This window comes from Mastigoproctus giganteus, chromosome 11 (genome assembly GCF_048544385.1).
Source record: "Mastigoproctus giganteus isolate SK-2022 chromosome 11, ASM4854438v1, whole genome shotgun sequence".
Taxonomy (NCBI): Eukaryota; Metazoa; Arthropoda; class Arachnida; order Uropygi; family Thelyphonidae; genus Mastigoproctus; species Mastigoproctus giganteus.
In genome coordinates, this window is record NC_143585.1 from 176189499 (window position 1) to 176216687 (window position 27189).

Consider the following 27189-nt stretch of genomic DNA (forward strand, 5'->3'; position numbering starts at 1 on the left):
CATGCTCAAACCATTCAAGGCTTTATGCGCCTCAATCAGATCACCTCGCAGGTGCCTAGTCTCCAGACACTGTAATTTGCAAAATTTAAGCCTTTCTTCGTAAGAGCAACCCTTTGTTCCATTCACTAATCTTGTTGCCCTTCTCTGTACTCTTTCCAACAGCTCTACATCCTTCTTAAAATGAGGCCTCCAGACCTGTATACAGCTTATAGACCTAGTCAGGATCGTAGTTTATTCTGAATTGAGACAGCGAGATTAGGAAGTTAATTAATACTTAAGTGTCCGTGGATTTACCATTCGTAACTTGCGCCATTGTTATATGATACAACGTTATATCCCGAACTAGATAGCGTTAGTATAGTATATATAGTATAGTATATAATATAATATTGTCAATTAATCAGCAAAATCTATTAATTTTGTTAAACTTTTGTTGTCAATTAAATTGTACTTTAAGTGAGGTGGTAGATGACTTTCATCAACCGGTGAAATACCACCACTTTGCTTATTGGAGGCTTGAAGTGGTGAAACCCATGTTTAGTCTCTAGAGCAAAGTTTCCGGCATCCCCCACCCCCCATACTTCTCCTTCAACCCATGCACAGTACTAAGTACTATAGGTTTTGATACCTTTCGTGTTGGGGTTTTCATAAAAAAAAAAAAAAAAAAAAAAATACATATAACAACTTAGATTACAAACGTAACATAATTAATACATAACTTGATACGAGAAGTTATATAAACGGAACTCGTAGATAATATTCGATACTGAAAAATATATAGCATTATAACTGTGTTGGGATACAAGTTTAGGGTTATAATTTTGAACTGAAATTGAAATTTTATTGAAATTAAATCGAAATCATGACTCAGACCAGAACAGCAAAGCAAAAGGCTCAAGCTAATGGGAGTGCTGTGACTCAGAGGAGAACTGAGGGGGGCAGTTGCCCTCTGAATCACAGCCTTTTAAAATGCACTGCTTGCATGATGTTTGTGGACAATCAGGTACGGGACATGATATTGCCATGGGGATGTTTTTGTGTATGCGATGCAAGGAGTGTAACGAAATCAGGCGACAACTCAGCGTTGTTATGGGCCTATATGAGAGCTTGAAGGACAGGGTGGATGCCCTCGAAGGATCTAAATTGAGGGCCCGTCAAGCTCTCAGCTGCCCACATCAATGCCAGAGCTTGCACTTGGTCATCATGCAACACAGCGGCAACCCCCAAGGCAGAATGCGCTGGTCCCACAGGAACTAGTAGTTGTTGGTGACTCAACAACTCAGGGAAATGGGTAACATGCTTTGTAAAAAGGATAGGCAAAGGTTGATGACATTGTAGAGCGGATATCATCTTTTAAGGGCACAAAAAGTGATATAGTTGTACATGTTGGCACTAATGATATTAAGAGTAGGAGACTGGCAGAATTACTTAACAAGTACAGGTCACTGTTGAAAAAAAGTACTGTCATTAGTGTCCTTAACAACCCTGCCATCGTATCATCCATTGTATCAACCTTTGTATCATCTGCAAACTTGTACATTAAGCTTGATATGCCATCATCAATATCATTTATAAATACAGAAAACAACAATGGACCCAACACTGAACCCTGAGCAGTGTCCATTGATTACCACTTTGTCTTCTCCCACCCAACCATCTCTTTATTTGCCTCCAATGCCACACTGCTCCAATTTGTTCAGCAGTCTTCCATGTGCAACAGTATCAAAAGCCTTTATAAGGTCCAACTATATATAACCAATTTTAATCTCATTAGGAGATGTCAGAGAACTGAATGCCAGGATGATATTTCTGGTGGGAACAAGTTTTTCATCCCTACATGCTGATATTCTTTTTTACAGTTATCACTCCCTGCAGTTTTAGTTCAGAGCAGATTTCCTCTTCAGTAACTGCAAGGAGGTCCCACTTGAAAATAATACCTCTCAAGGAATTTAGTGTTCTATGTGGGCTTATTGTAATGGGTATTTCTCTGATTGATGTTGCTCTGAGTAGCTGCTCAGAGTGCTTGTCATTTTTTTGTTTCAATTAAGAGGTCCCCAGAACAAAGCCTCTTAATTGATTTTGAGGTACCTGCTAACCCTTCTGTATAAAGAAGGGCAATATTAGCATTAGCATTAGTAGAGGCATTTGATGCAAGAAAGCAAGCTTATGCAGCATCAGCCAAAAAAAAAAAAAAAAAAGTAACATAAATAAATAAAAATAACCACTTCCACTTCACCCCTCTGTTCGTTCGAAATACCTGTCCAGCTGAGCCTTAAACTTATTTAGGCTATCAACTTCCACGACAAGGGATGGAAGTCTGTTCCATCCACCAACCACCCGCTGGCTAAAGGCAAATTTCCGCACATCTATCCTACATCTGTCTTTCCTCAATTTGAATTTATGCCCTCTCAGGTGATTTTTCTGAGCTAGAGGAAGAATCCCATCAGCATTGAGCATGCTCAAACCATTCAAGGCTTTGTACACCTCTATCAGATCACCCCGCTGGTGCCTAGTTTCCAGACACTGTAATTTGCAAAACTTAAGCCTTTCTTCGTAAGAGAACCCCTTTGTCCCATTCACCAATCTAGTTGCCCTTCTCTGTACTCGTTCCAGCAGCTCTACATCCTTCCTGAAATGAGGCCTCCAGGCCTGTATACAGTACTCTAGGTGTGGCCTGACCATTGCCTTATACAAGGGAATAATCACCTCCTTATCCCTGCTAGAAAAATTCCTATATATCATTGACAATACACCATGAGCTACTCTTGCAGCTCGTCTGCACTGCTCAGAGAACTTCATATCTGCCTGCACCACCACCCCCAGGTCCCTTTCATTCTCTACCACTGTCAGTGTAGTACCACAGAGTTGATACGCTGCTCTGGGGTTGCTGTTTCCCATATGTAGTACTTTACATTTGTCAATGTTAAACTTCATTTGCCACCTCGAAGCCCATCTGCTCAACCTTTCCAAATCCTGTTGCAGCAGCATAGTGTCAGTAGTGTCCTTGACAACCCTGCCAACTTTCGTATCGTCTGCAAACTTGGACATTAAGCCTGATATACCATCATCAATATCATTTATAAATACAGAAAACAATAAAGGCCCCAATACTGAACCCTGAGGGACTCCACTAATAACATTAGTCCACGATGAGCAGTGTCCATTGATTACCACTCTCTGTCTTCTCCCCCTCAACCACCCCTTTATCCATAGCAGCAGCTTGCCTCCAATGCCACACTGCTCCAATTTGTGCAGCAGTCTTCCATGTGCAACAGTATCAAAAGCCTTTCTAAGGCTTTTGATACTGTTGATACTGTTGATATTCTCCAATAAGTTTTTCGCTATTGGAATGTATCATAAGAAACCTTGGCCTTGATGGTATTTCATTAGTGCTCGCTTTGCTGAGTTAGCATTATCTGTTTCACTGGCTATTTTTTTCATATAGGGACCATGTTGGAGCCCCCAAAGAAACAAGTTTATCAGGATTCATATTAATTTTTAATTTGGTTCAGTGCCTAGGCTCCTCACCCAAAACACATAGTCCAAAGAGATGTCCACTACCTGGCAAGCAATAAATGCACTCTAGAGTGGGACACCAGGGCTACCCAGACACCATACGCACCGCATCACTGCCAGCCTGAACCCTGTCCCTCAGACCATGAAGGTAGGGGCATGGCATTGACATGGTTGACACTTGCAGGTGAATCCACTAGCCAATTGATCCTAGCCAGGTCATCCATCTTGTCGAAACAGGGACAAAAGTGGTGTGTTGAAGCTGGGCCCCTCAACCACCACAATCCCCCCCTTTCTGAATTTCCATGGGTTGCAAACATGACTGATTCCTATTGTGTAAACCTGGAACCACCTAGGCTGTGGGAATTGGATCCCAGTGATGCTAATCTGGAGGACTAGCATCGTCACTGGGAGGTCCCCTCACCATGTACAGGTGCCACATTGAGGGGTGCCAATTTTGATATATGACATATGAGTAAAAAGTTTAGGGACTGATTTTGTATCTTCGAATTGAGCATCATATTCAGTTGCAACTTTCATAAAATGTTTGGTGGCTTGTTGGGTCATAGTACCATATGAATCAGACTGCATGCTAATTCAGACTGCAGTCAGTCCGAATTAGCATGCATTGAATAGAAGGTGCTTTATGAGTTTCACTGCATTTTAAAATGAGTGATTTTAATGAGCCGTGAATCTGCAATAAATTTCATTTCATTCCAGGTAGGCAAGGTGTAAAGAGAGCTGCTTGTCTGTCAAAAGTGATCCTCACTTTGGCCACCCTTCAAATTCAAAAACCAATGATTTAATTGCTCGTGTTCATGATCTGATAAGGAGTGATTGACATTTAACCATCAGCAAAGTTGCCAGTGAAATTAATATTTCTTATGGAACATGCCAAATTATTTCTTTAACAGAATATTTGGGAATGCAAAGCAATTCAGAGAAGTTTGTGCCTTACATTAGTACTGCTGATTGCAGAAAGTATATCAGGATTTTTGTCAACATGCTATTGATGCTGCTGATCCACACTTTGTTCCTTCCATTATTACAGTTGATGAATCAAGGGTTTATGGCTATGATCCAGAAAGAAAGGTCCAGTTCTTTCAATGGAAAACTGTTTGCTCCAAGGTCCAAAAAGCAAGACAATCTCGATAAAATGTGGCCAAAAAGTGATCCAGAAATACTGTAAAACAGTTCTAGGGCAACTGTGTGGTGCAATTCATAGAAAATGGTTGTCCTTTAGGGAACTTGCACTTGCAATTCTGAGTGCAGTCATTGGCACTCAGAATATTCAAGAGTTTTTTGTGAAACACTATCACTAAAGTCCTCCAATCCATCATATTCATCTGATTTAGTTCTCTACAATTTTTTTTTTAAATCCAAACTTTAAAGCCCCTATAAAGATCATAGATTTGTATTGACTGAGGAAATTATTTAGAACCCAACACAGGAACAAATAGCTATTCCAAAATAAGCGCGACTGTTTCAAGAAGTTGCAGAAGCACTGGAATCTGTGTATACAATGTCAATGAGACTAGGTCAAAAGAGATCATTATTAATAGTAGAACATTTCCACAATTTTTGTAACACAGAAATGTATGATCCTTGAAAACTGCAGGCAGAAATATCCATTAAGAAGATCTGAACACACAAAATAATTTATGACTGACAGAAGCGACCAGTAATAGTAGCAAATAATAAAAATTCTTTGCCAAATTCAATTTCAAAATTAGAACTTACTGAAACGAAAGCTCCATCTTCATTGTGTATAAAACTAAGTAGAGATTACTTTCTCTAGTTGCCTTGAGGCCTCGATACAAAAATCTTTGCATTTTTTCATTAGTGCTGTAATATTATTATTATTAGCCATATGGTGAAAGGAGACCTGAGGCTTATGCTGCACCAGCCAAAAAAAAAAAATTTTCTGAATTACCCTGAGAGAGAGAGAGAGAGAGAGAGAGAGAGAGAGAAGTAGAAGGGAATCACCAAGAAAGAGAAGAATGGTGATATACAGCTCAGGACCCTGGGTATACCACACCCATACCAGATGTGAGCCCCTGGGGTTAAATATGATGAAGTACCAACTCTCTACAGTGTAATCCGATACAAACTTTATTATCTCCCCCATACAAAGAGGCTGTTAAGAACTGTAAACTTTTAATTTAGTAAGTAAAAACTTTAATTTATATTTAGCTTAGAAATCCATGCAAAGATTTCTTTCACCAGCCAATTTTCATCAGTTTTATTTGCCAAACTTTGAGATAGCAATACATTTCAAATATATTATTATCTCTAATTTTCAAATCTAATTTCTGTAATTTCCAAATCTAATTATCTTCAAATTCTAAGCTTTGTCAAATTCTATGAAAAATAGTCTTTTAATAAATGAGTATTTAATCATTTTTCCCATGCACGCACCTGGAAATGTTCTTAAGAATCCTGTACTGCTGCCAAAATACTGCCAATTAAGCGAAGGGTCACGTGCAAGATTGTTCTTAAAAGCAGGGTTGAGCAACTCAGACCATTTAATAGAATTAATAAGATAAGGATCTGAAATTAAAACAAGATAAAAATAAGGAATCTATTTATACAGTAAAAAAAACAGATATTTCATAGTACTTTAATGCAAAATAATTACATAGCATACTGAGTGTAACGTAAACAAAATTAAAGAATCATATTCAGGGCAAAAAAAAAAAAAAAAAAAAAAAATTTTTTTTTTTTTTCTCCCCAAACTTCATTTACAAGTGACAGAAATTCAGTATCACAGACTACTCAAAGTTAGGATAATCAATATTATTATTATTATTATTATTATTATTAATGGCCATATGGTACAAGGAAGCCTGAGGCTTATGCTGCACCAGCCAAAAAAAAAAAAAAAAAAAAAAAAAATTCCCAAGTTACCCCCTGAGAGAGAGAGAGAGAGAGAGAGAGAGAGAGAGAGAGAGAGAGAGAGAGAGAGAGAGAGAAGTAGAAAGGAATCACCAAGAAAGAGAAGAATGATGATATCCAGCTCAGGACCCTGGGTTTGCCAAGCCCATACTCACCAGATGTGAGCCCCCGGGGTCAATAATAGGAAACAATATATAAAGAGTCTGATAGTGTCACAGTTAAATATTTAAAATATAGGGTTTTTAAAATTAAAGTATTCCTATGTAGAGGGCTCTTGAGCAAGTTCTAAGGCTTGTACTGAAGAGAAATTTGGACAACAGGTACCATAAAAAATGCGCTCGCCATTTATTGTGAAAAACATTTTTTCACTATATGGTGCTGTGGCAATACAAATCACTTCAATAGCACTACAATTCTTCAATGTTTCCTCCATTTTGGTCAACAACAGTTTCCATTCGAAGAACAGCATTTTCTACAGTAGAAAATGCAGAGAAAACATGTCAACCAAATAGCCAGCACATGATGTCTAATGCTGTCCTTCAGATCTGCCAGAGTTTGACATCCTTCCCGATACACCTGGTTCTTCAAAAAACCCTACAACCAGAAGTCGCATGGGATGAGGTCTGGTGAGCGGGGTGGCCAATATGTCCGGAAACAACGGCTGATGACCCATTCATCTGTAAAGTGTTGCCTTAGCAATCTTTGGACACGACGGTGGATGTGGAGTGGCACACCATCTTGAATGAATATAGTATCCTGAAGGCACCGCATATTCCAATCGGTGTTCAAAAAAATATGGCCCAATCATGAATGTGGCCGTAAATCCACACCACAGTCACTTTTGGAGAAGGCAACGGGACCTCTTGGATAACTAGAGGGTTTTCTGTTGCCCAAATGCGACAGTTGTGCATATTTACACCAAATATTTACATAGTTGCACCAAAGTGCGTGCTTTGGTTCGTGCACGTTTAAAGGTTATAAGGTTGTTTGTGGTAGGATATCGGCGGAATATCCCCCACGCTTTGTTTTGAGCCTTTTTTGCTGCTGTGCATTGTGAATTCCACCAAGGCTTGGGAAATGGTGGAAACCGGGCAGATGTTTTTGGAACAGCATTCGCAACTGCTTGGACGATAATTTCTGTGATGTACGTTACTGCATCATTGATAGGCTCTTGACTGACGGTGCTGAGATCAACATTTGCCTGATGTTGGAAGGCAGACCAGTCAGCCTGATCAATCTTCCACCGTGGTAACTTGGAAGGAAGACACGGTCTCCCACTGTGTAATGAGGTTATCACAGGGAAGTGATCACTTCCGTATGGATTCTCCTCCACTTCCCATGTGAGTGAAGGGAGTAGAGAAGGGGAGCAGATAGAGAGATCAATGGCAGAAAAAGTACGGGTAGGCATGTGGAAGAAGGTATTTGATCCAATATTTAGAAGGGAAAGGTCATTGTCATTTAGCATATGCTCTATGACTCGTCCCCTTCCATTGATGTTAGCACTAACCCCACAGGGTGTTATGTCCATTAAAATCCCCGAGAAGTAAGAGAGGGGAAGGCAACTGCATTACCAGATCATCAAGGTCTTCCTGGGAGATGTCAGTCTCAGGTGGCAAATAAATAGAGCACACAGTTAATAAAAATTCCACTGAAAGGCGAATTGCAACAGCCTCTATGCTGGTTGTAACTAGCAAGGGTTGAACTGGGATCTGGTTGCCCACAAGGATAGCCACTCCTCCATGAGCAGGACCATCCGCAATTCTATCCTTTCGAAAAAATGTGATGTTATGAATGGTGGGATCATCATTTGCTTTTAGATAAGTCTCCTGCAAGCAAAAGCAAACTGGCTCGTGCTTTTGCAGGAGGGCCTTGATGTCATCAGTATTTCGCCGCAATCCACGACAATTCCATTGTAGGAATTTAGCCATTATTTTGACTTGGTGGGTCCATCAGGCGGCTTCCGAGGTGCTGAGGGCTTTATTTTGTCAGTCCTGGATTTATCTTTTTTGGGGAAGAAAGGACGCTGTCCCGTGTCCATTTCTTCCTCCACAAAGAGTTCCAAGACTGATTCATCCGGTACCTCCTTGTTCTCTACATCCATTGTTTCTGGTATCACGGATGACTCTTCTGAAGTTTTTGGCTTTTCTTTACCACTTGGTTTTGGTAGTGGTGGAGCACTAGGAGGTACGGATATAGGAGTGGCAACTGATTATGTTTTTTTGGTGCGCTTTTGTGAACTCAATAAATAGCGTGCAATCGGGGTAAATGATTCTCTTGGTGGTATAGTCATATCAGTTTGTGTCCCAATAGTGCACTTTGCAGAAACATTCTGGGCATATGAAGGTTTCCCGCTATTTATTGGTTGGATACGTTTTCTGGCCTCTGGGTAGGAGATATTCAGCTCTGTTTTCAGTTTTTGTATTTCTTTTTCATCCTTCCACCGCTGGCATGCTCTAGAGTAGGCGGGGTGCTCTCCTTGGCAATTGACACAGATCGGTTTTGGAGCTGAACATTCCTTGCTCTCGTGGTCTTTAACACCTCATCGAGTACAGGCAGGGTTACCACGACAAGATGTTTGTGAGTGGCCGTATTTTTGGCATCTAAAACACCGCAGTGGGTTTGGGATATAAATCCTCACTGGGCAGTTTAGATAGCCTGCCTTGATGGAACTTGGAGGCCGTGGGGTGTTAAACGTGAGGATAAGAACTCGGGTAGGGACGAGATTCCCATCCTTGCGCATCGATATTCTCTTAACAGCTGTCACTCCTTGGTCTTTTAATTCAGAGCAGATCTCTTCTTCAGAAACATGAAGAAGGTCCCACTCTGAAATTACGCCTCTTGAAGAGTTCAAAGTTTTGTGGGGGTTACGATGATAGGTATTCCCCCTATTGGTGTGGCGTTCAGGATTTTTTTCCGCCTGTTTAACATTTGTAGCTTCGACCAAAAGGTCGCCAGAACGCAGTCTTTTTACAGATTTAGGTGAACCTGCCAACCCCTCTAATTCTTTCTGGATAAAGAAGGGTGACATCTTTCCAATTGACTGCTCTCCGGTGGAATGGAGAATGAGGAAAAGCGGTGTCACTGATGATGGTTGTGTTTCCTCAGTCCTGGCTCTTTTTGCAGAGGTATTTTCTGCATCATGATCTCGATTAGGTAGGGGCCTTGATGGGGCCCCAGAAGAAATAGGATTTAAATTACTCACAGGAGTAAAGTAAAAATTTCCGATGCCCTAAGTACCTCACCCACCACGGAGCCCTATGAGGGGATGCCCACTGCGTACACGAATGGGATGCCAAGTTAGCTTAGAGGCACCATACCCACGTTTCCAATAAGCCTTGATCCCGTCCCAGGACCAAAGGGAGGGAGACTTATTGGAACGCAGTTGACCCTAGCAGTAAGAACTACCTGCCGATTGATCCCAGTCGGGCCGGTCCGGGACCACCCGTCTTGTCGAAGCAGGGGCCAAAGTGGTGTATTAAGGCTGGGCCCCTCAACCACCAGGATTCCCCTTTCCGAAATCCACGGGTCGCGGCGCACGGCTGCACATGCCAGATTCCAAAAGATGTAACCCTGGAACCAAGGTATGGGCATTAGATCCCAGTGATGCTAGTCTGGAAGTCCAGCAGCGTCACTGGGAGGTCCCCTCACCATGTACAGGTGCCCACGTCGAGGGGAATTAGCGATGGAAGGAAAGTGATAGGTATGCTGAATGCAATCCTATGGTGTAGGAATATACTACAACAGTATATTCCTACACCATACCAAACAACAGTAGCATTTTGCTCTATGGGGCAGAAACATGGACAGTGCATAAAAGACAACAAGTGGAAATTGATTGCAACAGAAATGGACTACTGGAGAAGAGCAGCAAGAAAGTCGAGACTGGAGAAAATAAGAAATAAACAGATTCAACGCATGATGGAAGTGAAAACTGATATAATCCATGTAATTGAAACAAAAAAAGCCAAGGGAGGTGTGAATGGAGTCCATAAAGGCATGGAAAAACAAGGACTGGCAGAGGAAGATAGAGAAAACAGAGACTTGTGGCAAAAAAGACTAGAACAATAGAAGATTTTTTAAGTCGAAGAAAACCCATTGCGTAATGAAAAATTCCTAATGAAGAAGAAACATATAACAGTCAAAAGGACTAGATGAAGAATTGAGTTAGTGACAATCACCAGAATTAAATACAGTCACTTTTAATTTCAAAATAATCGCATTAGTCGCTAAGTTGTGCAATTGTGCCAATCACTACTGTGGCAGAGCTGTAGATATCAATAAGGATAGAATATTAAAAGCACTTTAGCAACCTGCATGAGAGGTAAAAAATATTCTCATGGTACATTTAATACCAAATAAAATCAAATAAAACTGCAATTATTTTTATTTTACCATAATTTTTCATATCCTTTGACAAAAAAAAAATGAATTAAGTGAAATAAATGGGAAAGATTACCACTGTAAATAGAAACTGAATGTTAAAATGTAATCATTATTTTTGATATAACAAATAACAATTACATTATGTGAACGATTTACTACAACATACTTTCAATAAAACATGCAGTCTACAAACATATTTTCAATACAACATATAACCAACAACATACTTTATTTAAAATCGGGGTGACACTTGTTTTCTTAAAAACCGGTTTATTTCAGTCATTCTTTTACACACATACAATAACAGTAAGTATAATAAAACTGGCAATTTTTTTCTATAAATTTACGAGACAGACAGTCCTGCTGAACTTCATGTAATGTTTGACTTTTTTTTTTTTTCACCAGTTGGCTAGTGACACCAATAGTTAGCAACTTATTTGCTTGCCAAGGTTAAAATAAAATGACAGGATCAAATATCCCTGTTGCTGTGTAGATGTGTGGAAATTTGCCATTAACCAGTGGGTAATTGATTGGTGGAACACACTTCCGCCTTTTGTTGTGGAATTTAACAACCTAAATAAAATTAAGGCTGAGCTGGACAGGCATTTGGAACAAATGGAGGGGATGAAATGGGAGGTTTTTTTTTTTTTTTGGCTGATGCTGCATAAGCTTGCTTTCTTGCATCATATGCCACTACTAATGCTAATGCTATGCATGATTACTGTGCCAACATTTAGAGAAGTGGTGAATAATGATTGTGGCTATATCTATAGAAATATCATGGACTAAGTTTATTAGTGGAGTACCCCACGATTCGGTGTTGGGCACACCGTTGTTTTCGGTATTTATTAATGATACTGATGAAGGTATATCAGGGTTAATGTCTAGGTTTGCAGACGATACAAAGGTTGACAGGGTTGTTAATGACAGTAATGATACTACGCTACTGCAACAGGATCTGAAAAAGTTAAGCAGATGGGCTGCGTGGTAGCAACTGAAGTTTAACATTGACAAATGTAAAGTACTGCATATGGGTAGCAGTAACCCCCAGAGTAGCGTATCAACCGGGTGGTACTACACTCAGGGTAGCGGAAAATGAAAAGGACCTGGGAGTAATTGTGCAGTCAGATATGAAAATTTCTGAGCAGTGCAAAAAGGCTGCAAGTGTACCTCATGGTGTCTTGTCAATGATATATAGGAATTTTGCTAGCAGGGATAAGGGGGTGATTGTCCCCTTGTATAAGGCAATGGTCAGGCCACACCTTGAGTATTGAATGCAAGCCTCATTTTAGCATTAGCATTAGTAGAGGCATTTGATTCAAGAAAGCAAGCTTATGCAGCATCAGCCAAAAAAAAAAAAAAAAAAACCACTTCCACTTCACCCCTTTGTTCGTTCGAAATACCTGTCCAGCTGAGCCTTAAACTTATATGGCACGTCCGTAGCCAGGTGGGAAGGAGCAGCAGTGCGTAGCACACGCTTATTGATTAGACCAGGGTTCGAGCCCTTCACCACCAAATAAGGAGGCTGTGGAAAGGTCAGGAGCAATATGGCCTTAGTTGCTAATGCTCCTAAAAACCAAATAACAAACAAACAACAAACAAAACCTTAAACTTCTTTACAAGGGATGGAAGTCTGTTCCACCAACCATCCAACCACCCGCTGGTTAAACGCAAATTTCCGCAAGTCTATCCTACATCTGTCTTTCCTCAATTTGAATTTATGACCTCTCAGGTGATTATTCTGAGCAAGAGGAAGAATCCCATCAGCATTGAGCATGCTCAAACCATTTAAGGCTTTATACACCTCTATCAGATCACCTCACTGGTGCCTAGTCTCCAGACACTGTAATTTGCAAAATTTAAGCCTTTCTTCATAAGAGTAACCCTATGTTCCATTCACTAATCTTGTTGCCCTTCTCTGTACTCGTTCCAGCAGCTCTACATCCTTCTTGAAATGAGGCCTCCAGACCTGTATACAATACTCTAGGCGTGGCCTGACCATTGCCTTATAGAAGGGAATAATCACCTCCTTATCCCTGCTAGAAAAATTCCTATATATCATTAACAATATACCACGAGCTACTCTTGCAGCCCATCTGCACTGCTCAGAGAACTTCATATCTGCCTGCACAACCACCTCCAAGTCCCTTTCATTCTCTACCACTGTCAGTGTAGTACCACAGAGTTGATACGTTGCTCTGGGGTTGCATTTTCCCACATATAGTGCTTTACATTTGTCAATGTTAAACTTCATTCGCCACCTCTCAGCCCATCTGCTCAACCTTTCCAGATCCTGTTGCAGTAGCATAGTGTCAGTAGTGTCCTTGACAACCCTGCCAACCTTCGTATCTTCTGCAAACTTGGACATTAAGCTTGATATACCATCATCAATATCATTTATAAATACAGAAAACAATAATGGACCCAACACTGAACCCTGAGGGACTCCACTAATAACATTAGTCCACAATGAGCAGTGTCCACTGATTACCACTCTCTGTCTTCTCCCCCTCAACCACCCATTTATCCATAGCAGCAATTTACCTCCAATGCCACACTGCTCCAATTTGTGCACAGTCTTCCATGTGCAACAGTATCAAAAAAGCCTTTCTAAAATCCAAGTATATAATATCAAAGCTATTCCCTGCATCCAGTTCTTTTGTGACCGCATCATTGCATCCAATCAAATTGGTCAGGCAAGACTTCCCCTTAACAAAACTATGCTGTGTCCGAGCTATAACTAAAGTCTTGTCTAGATGATCCTGCAGTGCTTATTTAACCAGTGCCTCCATTAATTTTCCTGGAACAGAAGTTAAACTAACAGGTCTATAATTACTTGTGTCAGCCTTTCATCCTCCTTTGTGAATTGGGGTCACATTTGCACATCTCCAGTCTGTGGGTACCTCCCCTGATTCCAAGGAAGCTCTCATAATTATGGCTAAGGGTTACTTCCTTTGCTGCCTCCTTTAATATAACTGGATAGATCCCATCCACCCCAGGTGCTTTTTTTGTGTTTATCTTCAACAATTTCTCCTCCACTTTACTCTCAGTTATTACAAGATTCTCTAGCTTACTGCCAGAGTTGAATACACCTCTGGCATTCCCCTCACTGAATAACTCCTCATGTGTGAATGTCGATGCAAAATATTCATTTAGTTTGTTAGCTTCCTGAGCAGGATCATCAACAGTTGACCCATCGATATCAAGTGGACCAATCTTATTCAACCCCTTCCTTCTAGAGTTTACATAAGTAAAGAAATCTTTGTTGTTTTTCTTTGCATCCCTTGCCAAAGATCTCTCCTACGTGATGCCTTCGCCTGCCTAACCTCCTTTGTAACTTGGTTACAGATCAACTTGTATCTATCATGGGCTTCTGTGTCACGCGTTAATTTGTATGTATCCCATGCATTTTTCATTGATGCCATATGTCTCATTAGTTCATCTGACATCCATTTAGGCCTAAACTTTGAACAATATTTCTTAGTTGGTATGTAAAGCCTAGTAGCTTTCAAGATAAGTTCTTTGAATGCTTCCCATTTTGAATTTGCTGTTGGTAACATCATCAGTTGGTCCCACTGTATAGAATTTAAATACTGTCTCAGCCCACCGTAGTCGCCTTTATGAAAGCAATAACCCTTCCCTTTACCCCTAATGGTAGTTACCTCTTTGAGTAAATCCCACTTCAGCACACTGCGATCACTGCAACCTAGTGGTTCATTTTTCTGCTAATTCTTCTTCTTCTTCTTTGGTCCTTAGCTGGCAGCTGGGGGAGGCGGTTAGCCACGCAACCAGTATGCTGCTGTAGGTGCCGCAGGTTTTCGGACTTGCTCTGTGATGTTCTTCCAGATGCTGATTCTTAATGCACGAAGAATCACTACTAATAATCAATTCAGAGTATTACTCCCTCTAGTGGCCTCCCGAACATGCTGATGTACAAAACAATCATCCAATAAATCCACAAAAGCCTTGCTAGTGTGTGAGTGACCAGCCCCCAAATTCCAGTCAATATCTGGGAAATTAAAATCTCCCATTATAAGACTCTCTGATGTACTGGCCCACTCTATTTCCCTGTACAGTTTCTTATTATACTCATCAGAGTCATTAGGCCTATAGCACACTCCTACTCTCAATTTTGATCTCCCAATGCTTATGTCACACTAAACTAACTCGACAATGCACTGTCCAGCGATGTCAACTGGCTTCACTTCCTTGGATTTTATCTGTTTCTTAACTAATAGCATAACCCCTCCTCCCTTCCTATCCTGTGTATCCTTTCTGTAGAAGCTGTACTCCCCAAATTCCAGTATTGCATTCCTTATATCTGTGTGACACCATGTCTCTGATATCCCAACAATATCTGCCTTTGATGTTTTGAGCCATACCTCAAATTCATCAAATTTATTTACTAAACTCCTAGCATTGGTGTACACACAAGTATACATGCACCTGTTCCTATTCTTATCTACCCTAACACAACCTATGTGTTCACTTGTACCAAAATGACTCCCAGCAGTCTCTGAAATATCCTGAATCTTGTTTTTCAGGCTTCTGCTCATTCCAATAGAAGCAGTGCAAGAATCACTTTCACCTCTGCCAGTGGCTACTGCTAATATATTAGTCTTTGTATCCCCCCAAGCTAGCAGTTTTCCGACCCACCTAACACTGCCTCGATAGCATCAGCAAATATTGTTGCACCCTTTCTATTTAAGTGTATCCCATCCCTGTAGAAGCAGTCTCTCCTGTTAACAAGTACAGTCCAGGCTGAAAAAAATTCTACCCCTTGAGCCTTGCATAATCTTTCCAGGGCCAAATTGACCGACAAGGCTCTCATCATATACTCCCTCCTATCATGTTTGGGCAGAATTGCAGACACTTTCAAATTCAACCCTAATTCACGGCTTTTTTTCAACAGTGACCTGTACTTGTTAAGTAATTCTGCCGGTCTCCTACTCTTGATATCATTAGTGCCAATGTGTACAACTATATCACCTTTTGTGCCCTTAAAAGATGATATCCACTCTACAACGTAATCAACCTTTGCCCCTGGCAGACATACCCTGGTCCTGTTCCACCTATCTGTTTTACAAATCATGTTCCCCATTTCCCTGACAGTAGAGTCACCAACAACTACTAGTTCCTGTGGGACCAGCACATTCTGCCTTTGAGTTTGCCGTTGTGTTGCGTGATGATCAAGTGCAAGCTCTGGCGTTGATGTGGGCTGTTGAGAGCTTGATGGGCCCCTCAATTTAGTTCCTTCGAAGGCATCCACCCTGTTCTTCAAGCTCTCGTATAGGCCCATAACAACGCTGAGTTGTTGCCTGATTTCGTTACACTCCTTGCATCGTGCGCACACACAAATACATCCCCCATGGCAATATCACCTCCCGTACCTGAATGCTCCACAAACATCATGCAAGCAGTGCATTTTAAAAGGCTGTGATTCAGAAGGCAATTGCCCCCCCCCCTTTAGTTCTCCTCTGAGCCACAGTTCTTCCATTAGCTTGAGCCTTTTGCTTTGCTGCTCTGGTCTGAGTCATGATTTCGATTAATTTCAATAAAATTTCAATTTCAGTTCAAAATTATAACCGTAAATTTGTATCCCAACACAGTTATTACGGTATATATATTTTTCAGTGTCAAGTATTAATTATCTATGAGTTCCCTTTATATAACTTCTGTATCAGTTATGTATTAATTAATTGTGTTACGTTTGTAATCTAAGTCATTATATGTATTTAGTTAAAAGTACAATTTAATTGACACTTTTACAATTTAGGAAAGATGTGGAGCTGCTGGAATGAGTACAGAGAAGGGCAGCAAGATTTGTGAGTGGAACAAAGGGTTGGTGTTATCAAGAAAGGCTTAAGTTCTGCAAATTTTAGCTAATGGAGACTAGGCACCTGCGAGGTGATCTAATTGAGGGGTATAAGGCCTTGAATGGATTGAACAAGCTCAATGCTAATGGGATTTTTTTTCTTGCTCAGATTACTCACCTGAAGGGGCATAAATTCAAATTGAGGAAAGCAAATTGTAGAATAGATGTGCAGAAATTCACCTTTAGCCAGTGGGTTGTTGATAGTCGGAACACAATTCAGTCTGTTGTAGTGGAGGTCAGCAACTTAAGTAAGTTCAAGGCAGAACTAGACAAACATTTGGAGTGAACATATGGGTGAAATGGGAAGGGGTTATTTATTTTTTTTTTTTTTTGGCTGATGCTATACAAGCTTACTTTCTTGCATCATATGCCCTACTAATGCTAATTAATCAAGATGAAAGTATTTTTTTTCCATTGTTGCAATATATATCTGCACTAATTATGATTAGTGCAGATATATATTCTGCTGATCAACTGCATAATAATTAGTAACAACTTAGTAAAATTCTTCAATTTTAATTTAATCTTATTATAAGGCAATGTTTCCGGCACTCGAAAGACAAGGCATAGATACCCCATATATTATGATTTTGAAGAAAATATATGAGAACGCTACCTCCTTTATTAAACTAGACAAAGACAGTAGCAAATTTAAAATCGAGCAAGGAGTTCGACAAGAAGACAATATCTCCGAAGCTATTTACTGCTGCCCTTGAGGAAGCTTTCAGAAGATTAGACTAGTCGCAGAAAGGAGTTAATGTGAATGGAGAGTACCTAAACCATTTACGATTTGCAGATGACATTGTGGTCATAAGCCATGATCCCAAAGAATTAGAAGAAAATCTTAATCAGTTATGCACAGTTAGTAAGGATTTTGGACTAAAGTTGAATATGGCTAAAACAAAAGTAATGATGAACAAGTATGCCACAGAAAGGAGCATAATGACGGAAGGAGCAGTAATTAAAAAGATGGAGTCATATACTTATCTCGAACAAGTTATTAGCTGTAATAATGATAAATGGCTGGAAGTCAAGAGAAGAATAAATTTTGGATGGATAACATTCAGGAAATATAGTCACATACTGAAGAGCAATATCCCAGTTTGTTGTTGTTGTTGTTATTTGGTTTTTAGGAGCATTAGCAACTAAGGCCATATTGCTCCAGGAACATGCGGTGGTCATTCCCTGACCTTTCTCCATCCTCCGTATTTGGTGGTGATGGGCTCGAACCCCGGTCTAATCAAGAAGCGTGTGCTACGCACTGCTGCACCTTTCCACCTGGCTACGGAGGCACCTATTCCAGTTTGTCTGAAACGTAAAATAATGAACCAATGTATACTCCCCACCATGACTTATGGAAGTGAAACTTGGGCACTCACCAAAAGAATGGAAGAGAAGCTGAGAACTACACAGTGAAGAATGGAATGGATTATATTGGGAATCAGACTGTTAGATAAGAAGAGAAACACATGGATTGGGCAGCAAACTGAAGTAAAGGACATTCTTATCAAAACTAAAGAACAAAAATGGTCTTGGGCAGGGCACATAGCTCGAAGACATGTGACAGATGGACTAAGAAAATAACAAAATAGTACCCAAGAGGAGCTAGAAGAAAACCTGGAAGATAACTGCACAGGTGGATAGATGAAATTCATGAGTTTGTGGGTAGTAAATGGATGGCCAATGAACAAAACAGAAGTAACAGGAAAGTTGCTGGAGAGGCCTTCATCCTGCAGTGGATTGAAAATGGCTGATGATGATGATTTATAATGAAAGTCTATAACGAAAAGATTTCCTACTAAGTTTTAAAAAAGTTTTAATGCATTCTAGTGAAAAGTGCTGCAATTATTAATATTTATTTTTATTAACTATTAATTCATTTTTTGATTGAATGATATTAATTACACTGGTCGGCAAAAACACATTTTTTCACTTCCTCTTAAAATTCAGTGGTGATTCTTGTAGATTTGACATTCCGAATTCAAATATGGCAACTATATTGTGGTAACACCCAAAATTTTAATGGAGAAGGGATTAAAGGCAAAATATAAGTTTCTAGTAGAAATTTAGTTTTTGACTTAGAAAGATTTCATATATTTTAAGAAAATGATACGTACAATACTAAATACAGTTCATTCTTGATTTTTCGGGATGGATGGTAAAAAGAAATTCCCGGATAATCGATTTCCCAGTTAATCCAAAATTGCAGTAAGCCCCCGACATACATAAGTAATACATTTAAGGACTTCTTACGTAAGTCGAATTTTACGTAACTCTGGAATGACTAATAAAATATTGCTGCTATATCCCTAATATGCCAAAATTACAAAAAACCACATAATGTCCTCAGAAGAATGAAGAAAAATTGTTATATATTTTTAATTAGTTCAATTAACTTTATCTGGGGCAAGCGGTGAAGTAGCCGGAGTGGCACATAAGAAAAGAAAACATAAAAGGGAGAAAAAATGCATGTTACTGTACTGTAAAAACTGATATGTATTTCGTAGCCTTGGTTATTATAGTGACTTTAATCGCTTCACCGCTTCTGTCTTTCTCCTTTATTGTGGTCACCGTTGGCACTGACAAACCTGAATTCTGCGCAATACTTGTTAATGTTTGACCATTTTCATACATTCTTATTAGTTTAATTTTCTGATCCAAATTTATCGCTTTCCTTTTGTTTGTAGATGTACTAGTTTGTTCGTTTGTTTGTTATTTGGTTTTTAGGAGCATTAGCAACTAAGGCCATATTGCTCTGGGGATATGTGGTGGTCATTCCCTGACCTTTCTGCATCCTCCGTATTTGGTGGTCACGAGCTTGAACCCCAGTCTAATCAAGAAGCGTGTGCTACGCACTGCTGCTCCTGCCCACCTGGCTACGGAGGTGCCAGATGTGCTAGTACCGCTGTCACTTATTCTCTTAGTCGGCACCATGATAACGATCAAAATTAAATTTTCTGAAAAGAACTTCACAAGGTTATCACCCCACGCGAGCTCACATTTTACTAAAGCACATTGCTGGAGGTCACTGCCAAAAAACAATGAAAACAATTTGCACTTTCTGGGTTATTGGGCTTGTCTGTAGTGTAACCAATTACAAACAGGTAGTAAACTTGATCTTATTGCATTTGCTATAAGTACAGATAGCCGGAATTCTGTGGGCTTTTACGTTATTATGGTGAAATGTGTGTGTGTCCCCTTCACTGTTGTTGTTATTGTTATTTGGTTTTTAGTAGCATTAGCAACTAAGGCCATATTGCTCGGGGGATATGCGGTGGTCATTCCCTGACCTTTCTGCATCCTCCGTATTTGGTGGTCATAAGCTCGAACCCCGGTCTAATTAAGAAGCATGTGCTAAGCACTGCTCCTGTCCACCTGGCTAAGGAGGCGGCTCCCCTTCACTGAAATCTTCAGCCATATAAGTCTGAATCTACACAAGTTGGGGACTTAAAGTATTGAAAAATGTTCAGCAACCTACGTAAAATGTATGGCGATAGATAAAAAACGAAAAAACTTACCACGCACTACTCGCGGTATTGGACACACATTTATGTTTTATGTCAAAATTTTGAATAATTTCAATTTTTTGTTTAATTGAAAACACAACTCTTGCGTTTGCCCATCATTTTCACAATTTCTAAACAAAAAAAAAAGTTCCTACAAAAAAAAAATTCTGATATCTCTGACGTAAATAAAGAAACAAAGTTTGTTCTTTTGCGGTGCGAAAGAACACAACAATCGATGCAATGCACTAAATCAAACTAAACATTTGGTTGGGTTTTTTTTGGGAGTCTTGAAGCGTCCCGGTTAATCCGATCCCAGTAAATCGAGAGTCTGCTGTATTGAACAATTGGTCTATCAACCTTATTTTATTTACAAAAATGGTTTATCTGATAACAAAATACTTATTTTGTCATTTTTTACATTTTATAATTGTCCATTGGTGTCCCCCATACAAGATTCCAACAGTAGTCTGCCAACATATTTGGATTCCATTTTCTCTGGTATCTTTTTTCCACTTGAGCAATATCTTGGTGAAATTTTCACAGTGTTTATCAGAGACCACTCCCAAGTTTTCAGGAAAAGTCTAAGTGGGAATGTATGAAATGAAGCTTTAACAACATGTTGCATCCCAACTCTCTGTACACTTAAATTAGCTCATCCATAACTTCACTGTGATTTTGTAATTTCTCATTGCCTAAAAAGTACTGGTACTCATTTGAATGCCTTCCAAGCTTTTATTTTTGTAGAATTTAATTTTCTAATGAATTCCTCATTCTTGGCCTCACTGATTTGAGGAAACTTTTGTCTCAAACAAGAAAATCCTTTTTTGTCCATTGCTTTCACAAATATTTATATCAAACCTAGCTTGATGTGTAATTGAGGTGAAGAGATTCCTGACTCATCCACAAAAGGAGGATATGCTACATTTTTCTGGCCTGGTGTAGTTTTGGAATGATCAGGCCATTTTTTTCCTCTGTGACAATGAGTGAAAGTGGCAATCTTTCACTCAGCTGTCCCACTCATAAAAAGTAGCAGTATTTAGTGCAACCACCTTGCAACCCAGTCATCAAAACTAACTCTTTTAGATTGGCACAATTATTCCATTTGTATTCTTGATAGCATACTTTTTTTTGCAAAAGAACCTGTAGGCTTTTGTGGGTTTCCCTCATGTGAGCTGCATGGGCTAATGGTATAGATGGATACTTATTTCCATTATGGAAAAAAACTACTTTCAAACTCGCCTTGGACAAATCAATGAAAAGCCTCCACTGCTCGGGGGGGGGGGACTTGCTACAGATGTAATTTTTTCATTAGTCACTCTTTCATTTCATGCAACTCTTTCATTTCAACACATCTGGGAGCCAGACGTGTTCAAAGCCGCTAAGTGGATTTTGTTATTTATTGATTTGAAATTATTGTTTTTCTAAAGCTTTTGATTTAAATTTAGTAGTATAGCATTATTTTGTGATTTTCTGATTAATCTGGTGTATTTATTCTTTACTCGGACTTGTATTTGCATAAAGGTATTGGTAAGGGTATCAAATCCACGTGTTACAAGTTGCAGCTCCGCTGAACGAGAAGTTTTTTAGCCATATTTAGCCGCTTTACATCAAATTATTTTCTATAAGTAGCTTATAGACCTAGTCAGGATCATTAGTTTATTCTGAATTGAGACAGCGAGATTTTGGAAGTTAATTAATACTGAAGTGTCCGTAGATTTACCGTTCGTAACTTCCCGCCATTGTTATATGATACAACGTTATATCCCGAACTAGACGGCGTTAGCTTAGTATAGTATAGTATATAATATAATATTGTCAATTAATCAGCAAAATCTATTAAATTTGTTAAACTTCGTTGTCAATTAAATTGTACTTTTAACTAAATACATATAACGACTTAGATTACAAACGTAACATAATTAATTAATAACTTGAAACGGAAGTTCTATAAACGGAACTCGTAGATAATACTTGATACTGAAAAACATATATAGCATTATAACTGTGTTGGGATACAAGTTTAGGGTTATAATTTTGTACTGAAATTGAAATTTAATTGAAATTAAATCGAAATCATGACTCAGACCAGAGCAGCAAAGCAAAAGGCTCAAGCTAATGGAAGTGCTGTGGCTCAGAGGAGAACTCAGGGGGCCAGTTGCCCTCTGAATCACAGCCTTTTAAAATGCACTACTTGCATGATGTTTGTGGAGAAATCGGGTAAGGGACATGATATTGCCATTGGGGATGTCTTTGTGTGTGCGGGATGCAAGGAGTGTAACGAAATCAGGCGACAACTCAGTGTTATGGGCCCATATGACAGCTTGAAGGACAGGGTGGATGCTCTCGAAGGATCTAAATTGAGGGGCCCGTCAAGCTCTCAGCTGCCCAGATCAACACCACAGCTTGAACTTGATCATGCAACACAGCGGCAACCCCCAAGGCAGAATGCGCTGGTCCCACAGGAACTAGTAGTTGTTGGTGACTCTATTGTCAGGGAAACGGGGAACATGCTTTGTAAAGAGGATAGGTGGAACAGGACCAGGGTATGTCATCTTTTAAGGGCACAAAAGGTGATATATTTCTACACATTGGCACTAATGATATATATTTTTTTTTTATGTGAACCCCAAACACGAGAGGTATTAGAACCTGTAGTACTTAGTACCATGCTTGGGTTGGAGGTTGAGAAGACGAAAGAAGATATTTGTTGACATTGGACTTCAACTTCTGTAGATTGCAATTTTCAGGAAATACGTATGAAGGAAGGTTGTTCCAGAAAACGGCAGTTGAATGAATAAATTAGGAAGATGAACAGTTGGTTCTGTGGGATTGAAGTTGGACAGTAAATGGATGTTGGCTGGTGATGGCATGTGTTCGGACTGTTTTGAAAGAGAGAGCGGGAATTATAGAAGCCAATTCAGAAGAACAGTGGAAGCCCATGGAAGTATCTGTAGAAGAGGCATGCAGCAGAAACAGTATGTCTATGAGAGAGTGAGTGGAGAGATGAATCATTAATTAATCTAACTGCCCTCTTCTGAATGGAATCAAGAAGCCTGAGAGAGGTTTTGGGAGCACCACCCCAGTTGTGGGAACAATATTCCATGGCAGAGCGGATTTGCGATTTATTCAGAGTGAGCAGCTGTTTGGAAGAAAAGTAACGCCGAGAGCGAAAGAGAAAACCAAGTTTTTTAGATACAGAGGAAGCAATATCTGTAATGTGCTTGTGCCAAGAGAGATTAGAAGTCAGGGTAATCCCCTAAAGAGATATATCATTTTGCCTAGAAATTGGAGTGTCACTAAAGATAAGCATAGGAGCAGAAGAATCCTTTTTGTGAGATATAAGACAAGACTGAGTTTTAGAAGGGTTGAAATCAACTAAGTTGTCATTGCTCCACTGGAGTTGCCTGAAGATTAGCATTTAAAGAATTGGTAGTAGATTTTCGAGAAGTTGAAGCTGATTGAACAGGACAAGTTTCTCAAAATGGAAAGTGGAATGCAATGTGCTATCATCGGCAAAACTATGGATAGGATTTACAGTCAATGGAAGAAGGTCATTAATATACAAGAGGAAAAGAGTGGGGGGAAAGAACTGAACCTTGGGGGGACACCGGCATTAGTGGAGAAGTTAGAAGACAGAGAGCCATCTACCATCACCCTCACTGAGCGATCAGAGAGAAAACTGGATAACCAATTACTAAAAACAGTTGGCAAACCATAAGATGGAAGCTTGTTCAGAAGACCTTTATGCCAAACACGATCAAAAGCCTTTGAGATGTCAAGAGCAACTACTTGTGTTTCACCGAACCTTTCCATTGAATTAGTCCATAAATGGGTAACATAGGCCAGAATATCACCAGTGGATCGACACAGACGGAATCCATACTGGCGATTGTTGATCAGACGGAAGATTTCTAGGTAGTTTAAGAGTTGGCGGTTAATTGATTTCTCCATTACTTTAGAAAGGGTAGAAGTAATGGCAATGGGACGATAATTGGATGGGAGTGATTTGTCACCCTTTTTAGGAACTGGCTGGATATGAGCAAATTTCCAAGCAGAAGGAAAAACACCTTTGGAATAAGAAAGTGAAAAAAGGCAGCAAAGAATAGGAGTAAGTTCAGGAGCACAGGTTTTGAGAACAAGTGGAGAAATATTATCAGGACCTGGAGCTTTCTTAGCATCAAGATTCATCAAAATCCTTCTGATATCCTTTTGATGGAAGACCACAGGAGGCATTGAATGGAGCATGTTGGGAATGATGGGAGGTGTTTTACCAACATCATTAATACATGAGCTGGAAGAAAAATGGGATGCTAGCAGGTCAGCTTTATTCTTGGCTGAAGTGACAACAGAACCATCTGGTTTGGACAGAGGTGGGAGCAAAGATGGGCAAAAGTTGCGGCCAATAGCTTTGGCAAGAGAACAGAATGCTCGGCTACCATTAGGGCAAGAAGCAAGTTTTCTACTCTTAGCCCGTTCAAACTCTAGTTTGGACTGATTAATAACTGCTTTACAATTGTTGCGAGCTTTGGTGTAGGCAGAAAATGAAACTGAAGAATTACAAACAAGCCAATTACGATATGCAACATTCTTCTCTTGAACAGCCTTAGCGCATTTATTGGAAAACCAAGGTTTAGATAAAGGACGAGATTTGAAAGTGGAGTGTGGGATAAAGGATTCCATTCCTGCAAGAAAAATTTCACTGACACGATCTGAGCAAACGTTGACATCAGAAGTTTTGACACAGTAATCTGACCAAGGAAAAGAAGAAAAGAAGTCTCGAGAGTAGGACACCGGGAGAATTACTTAACAAGTACAGGTCACTGTTGAAAAAAAGCCGCAAATTAGGGTTGAATTTGAAAGTATCTGCAATTCAGCCCAGACACGATAAGAGGGAGTATATGATGAGAGCCTTGTCGATCAATTCAGCCCTGGAAAGATTGTGCAAGGCTCAAGGGGTAGAATTTTTTTCAGCCTGGACTGTACTCGTTAACAGGAGAGACTGCTTCTACAGGGATGGGATACACTTAAATAGAAAGTGTGCAAGAATATTTGCTGATGCTATTGAGGCAGTGTTAGGTGGGTCGGAAAACTGTTAGCTTGGGGAGATACAAGGACTAATAAATTAACAGTAGCCACTGGCAGAGGTGAAAGTGATTCTTACACTGCTTCTATTGGAATGAGCAGAAGCCTGAAAAACAAGATGCAGAATATTTCAGAGATTGCTGGGAGTCATTGTGGTACAAGTAAACACATGGGTTCTGTTAGGGTACTAGGAATAGAAACAGGTACATGTATACTTGCGTGTACACCAATGTTAGGAGTTGGTAAATAAATTTGATAAATTTGCGGTATTGCTCAAAGCATCAAAGGCGGATATTGTTGGGACATCAGAGACGTGGTATCACACAGATATAAGGAATGGAGAACTGGAATTTGGGGAGAACAACGTCTACAGAAAGGATAGGAAGGGAGGAGGAGGGGTTATGCTATTAGTTAAGAAACACAAAATCCGAGGAAGTGAAGCCAGTCGACATCGCTGGACAGTGCAGTGTCGAGTCAGTTTGCTGTGACATAAGCACTGGGAGATCAATAAGAAACTGTACAGAGAAATAGAGTGGGCCAGTAAATCAGAGAGTCTTATAATGGGGGATTTCAATTTCCCAGATACTGGCTGGAATTTGTGGGTTGGTCACTCACACACTAGAAAGGCTTTTGTAGATTTATTGGATGATTGTTTTCTACATCAGCATGTTCGGGAGGCAACTAGAGGGAGTAGCCTCCAAGATTAGTTCCTTGAATGCTTCCCATTTTGAGTTTGCTGTTGGTAACTGATGATGTTACCAACAGCAAACTCAAAATGGGAAGCATTCAAGGAACTAATCTTGGAGGCTACCAGGCTTTACATACCAACTAAGAAATATTGTTCAAGGTTTAGGCCTAAATGGTTGTCAGATGAACTAATGAGACATGTGGCAGAGAAGAAAAATGCATGGGATACATACAAATTAATGGGTGACATGGAAGCCTATGATAGATATAAGTTGGTCTGTAACCAAGTCACAAAGGAGATTAGGCAGGCAAAGGCAGACTATGAAAAATCCTTGGCAAAGGATGCAAAGAAAAACAGAAAAGAGTTTTTTACATACTTGAACTCGAAAAGGAAAGGGATGAATCAGATTGGTCCACTGGATATTGATGGTTCAACAGTTGAGGATCCTGCTCAGGTGGCTAACAATCTAAACAAGTATTTTGCATCTACATTCACGCATGAGGAGTTATTCAGGAAGGAGAATGATGTAGGTAAAGTAAACATTGGCAGTGAGCTGGATGATTTTGTAATAACTGAGAGGAAAGTGGAGGAGAGATTGTTGAGGATAAACATAAAAAAGGCACCTGGGGTGGATGGGATCTATCCAGTTATATTAAAGGAGGCAGCAAAGGAAGTATGCAAACCCCTAGCCATAATTATGAGAGCTTCTTTGGACTCAGGGGAGGTGCCCATAGACTGGAGATGTGCAAATGTAACCCCAATTCACAAAGGAGGATCAAAGGCTGACACAAGTAATTATAGACCTGTTAGTTTAACTTCTGTTCCAGGTAAATTAATGGAGGCACTGGTTAAAGAAGCACTGCAGGATCATCTAGACAAGAATTCAGTTATAGCTCAGACGCAGCATGGTTTTGTTAAGGGCAGGTCTTGCCTGACCAATTTGATTGGATACTATGATGTAGTCACAAAAGAACAGGATGCAGGGAATAACTTTGATATTATATATTTGGATCTTAGAAAGGCTTTTGATACTGTTGCACATGGAAGACTGCTGCACAAATTGGAGCAGTGTGGCATTGGAGGCAAATTGCTGCTATGGATAAGGGGATGGTTGAGTGGCAGAAGACAGAGAGTGGTAATCAATGGACACTGCTCAACGTGGACTAATGTTATTAGTGGAGTTCCTCAAGGTTCAGTGTTGGGTCCGTTGTTGTTTTCGGTGTTTATGAATGATATTGATGATGGGA

At 39.9% G+C, this 27189-nt stretch overlaps 1 protein-coding gene across 1 annotated transcript in view; it reads right to left on the reverse strand.

The window, feature by feature from the left end:
* Window positions 1-27189, reverse strand: part of LOC150078586 (voltage-dependent calcium channel subunit alpha-2/delta-3-like) — a 713185-nt gene that overhangs the window by 43058 nt on the left and 642938 nt on the right. The window contains exon 6 of the mRNA XM_090384626.1: window positions 5932-6063. Coding sequence (XP_090240752.1) covers window positions 5932-6063 — 132 coding nt within the window. The remainder of the gene's footprint in view (window positions 1-5931; window positions 6064-27189) is intronic.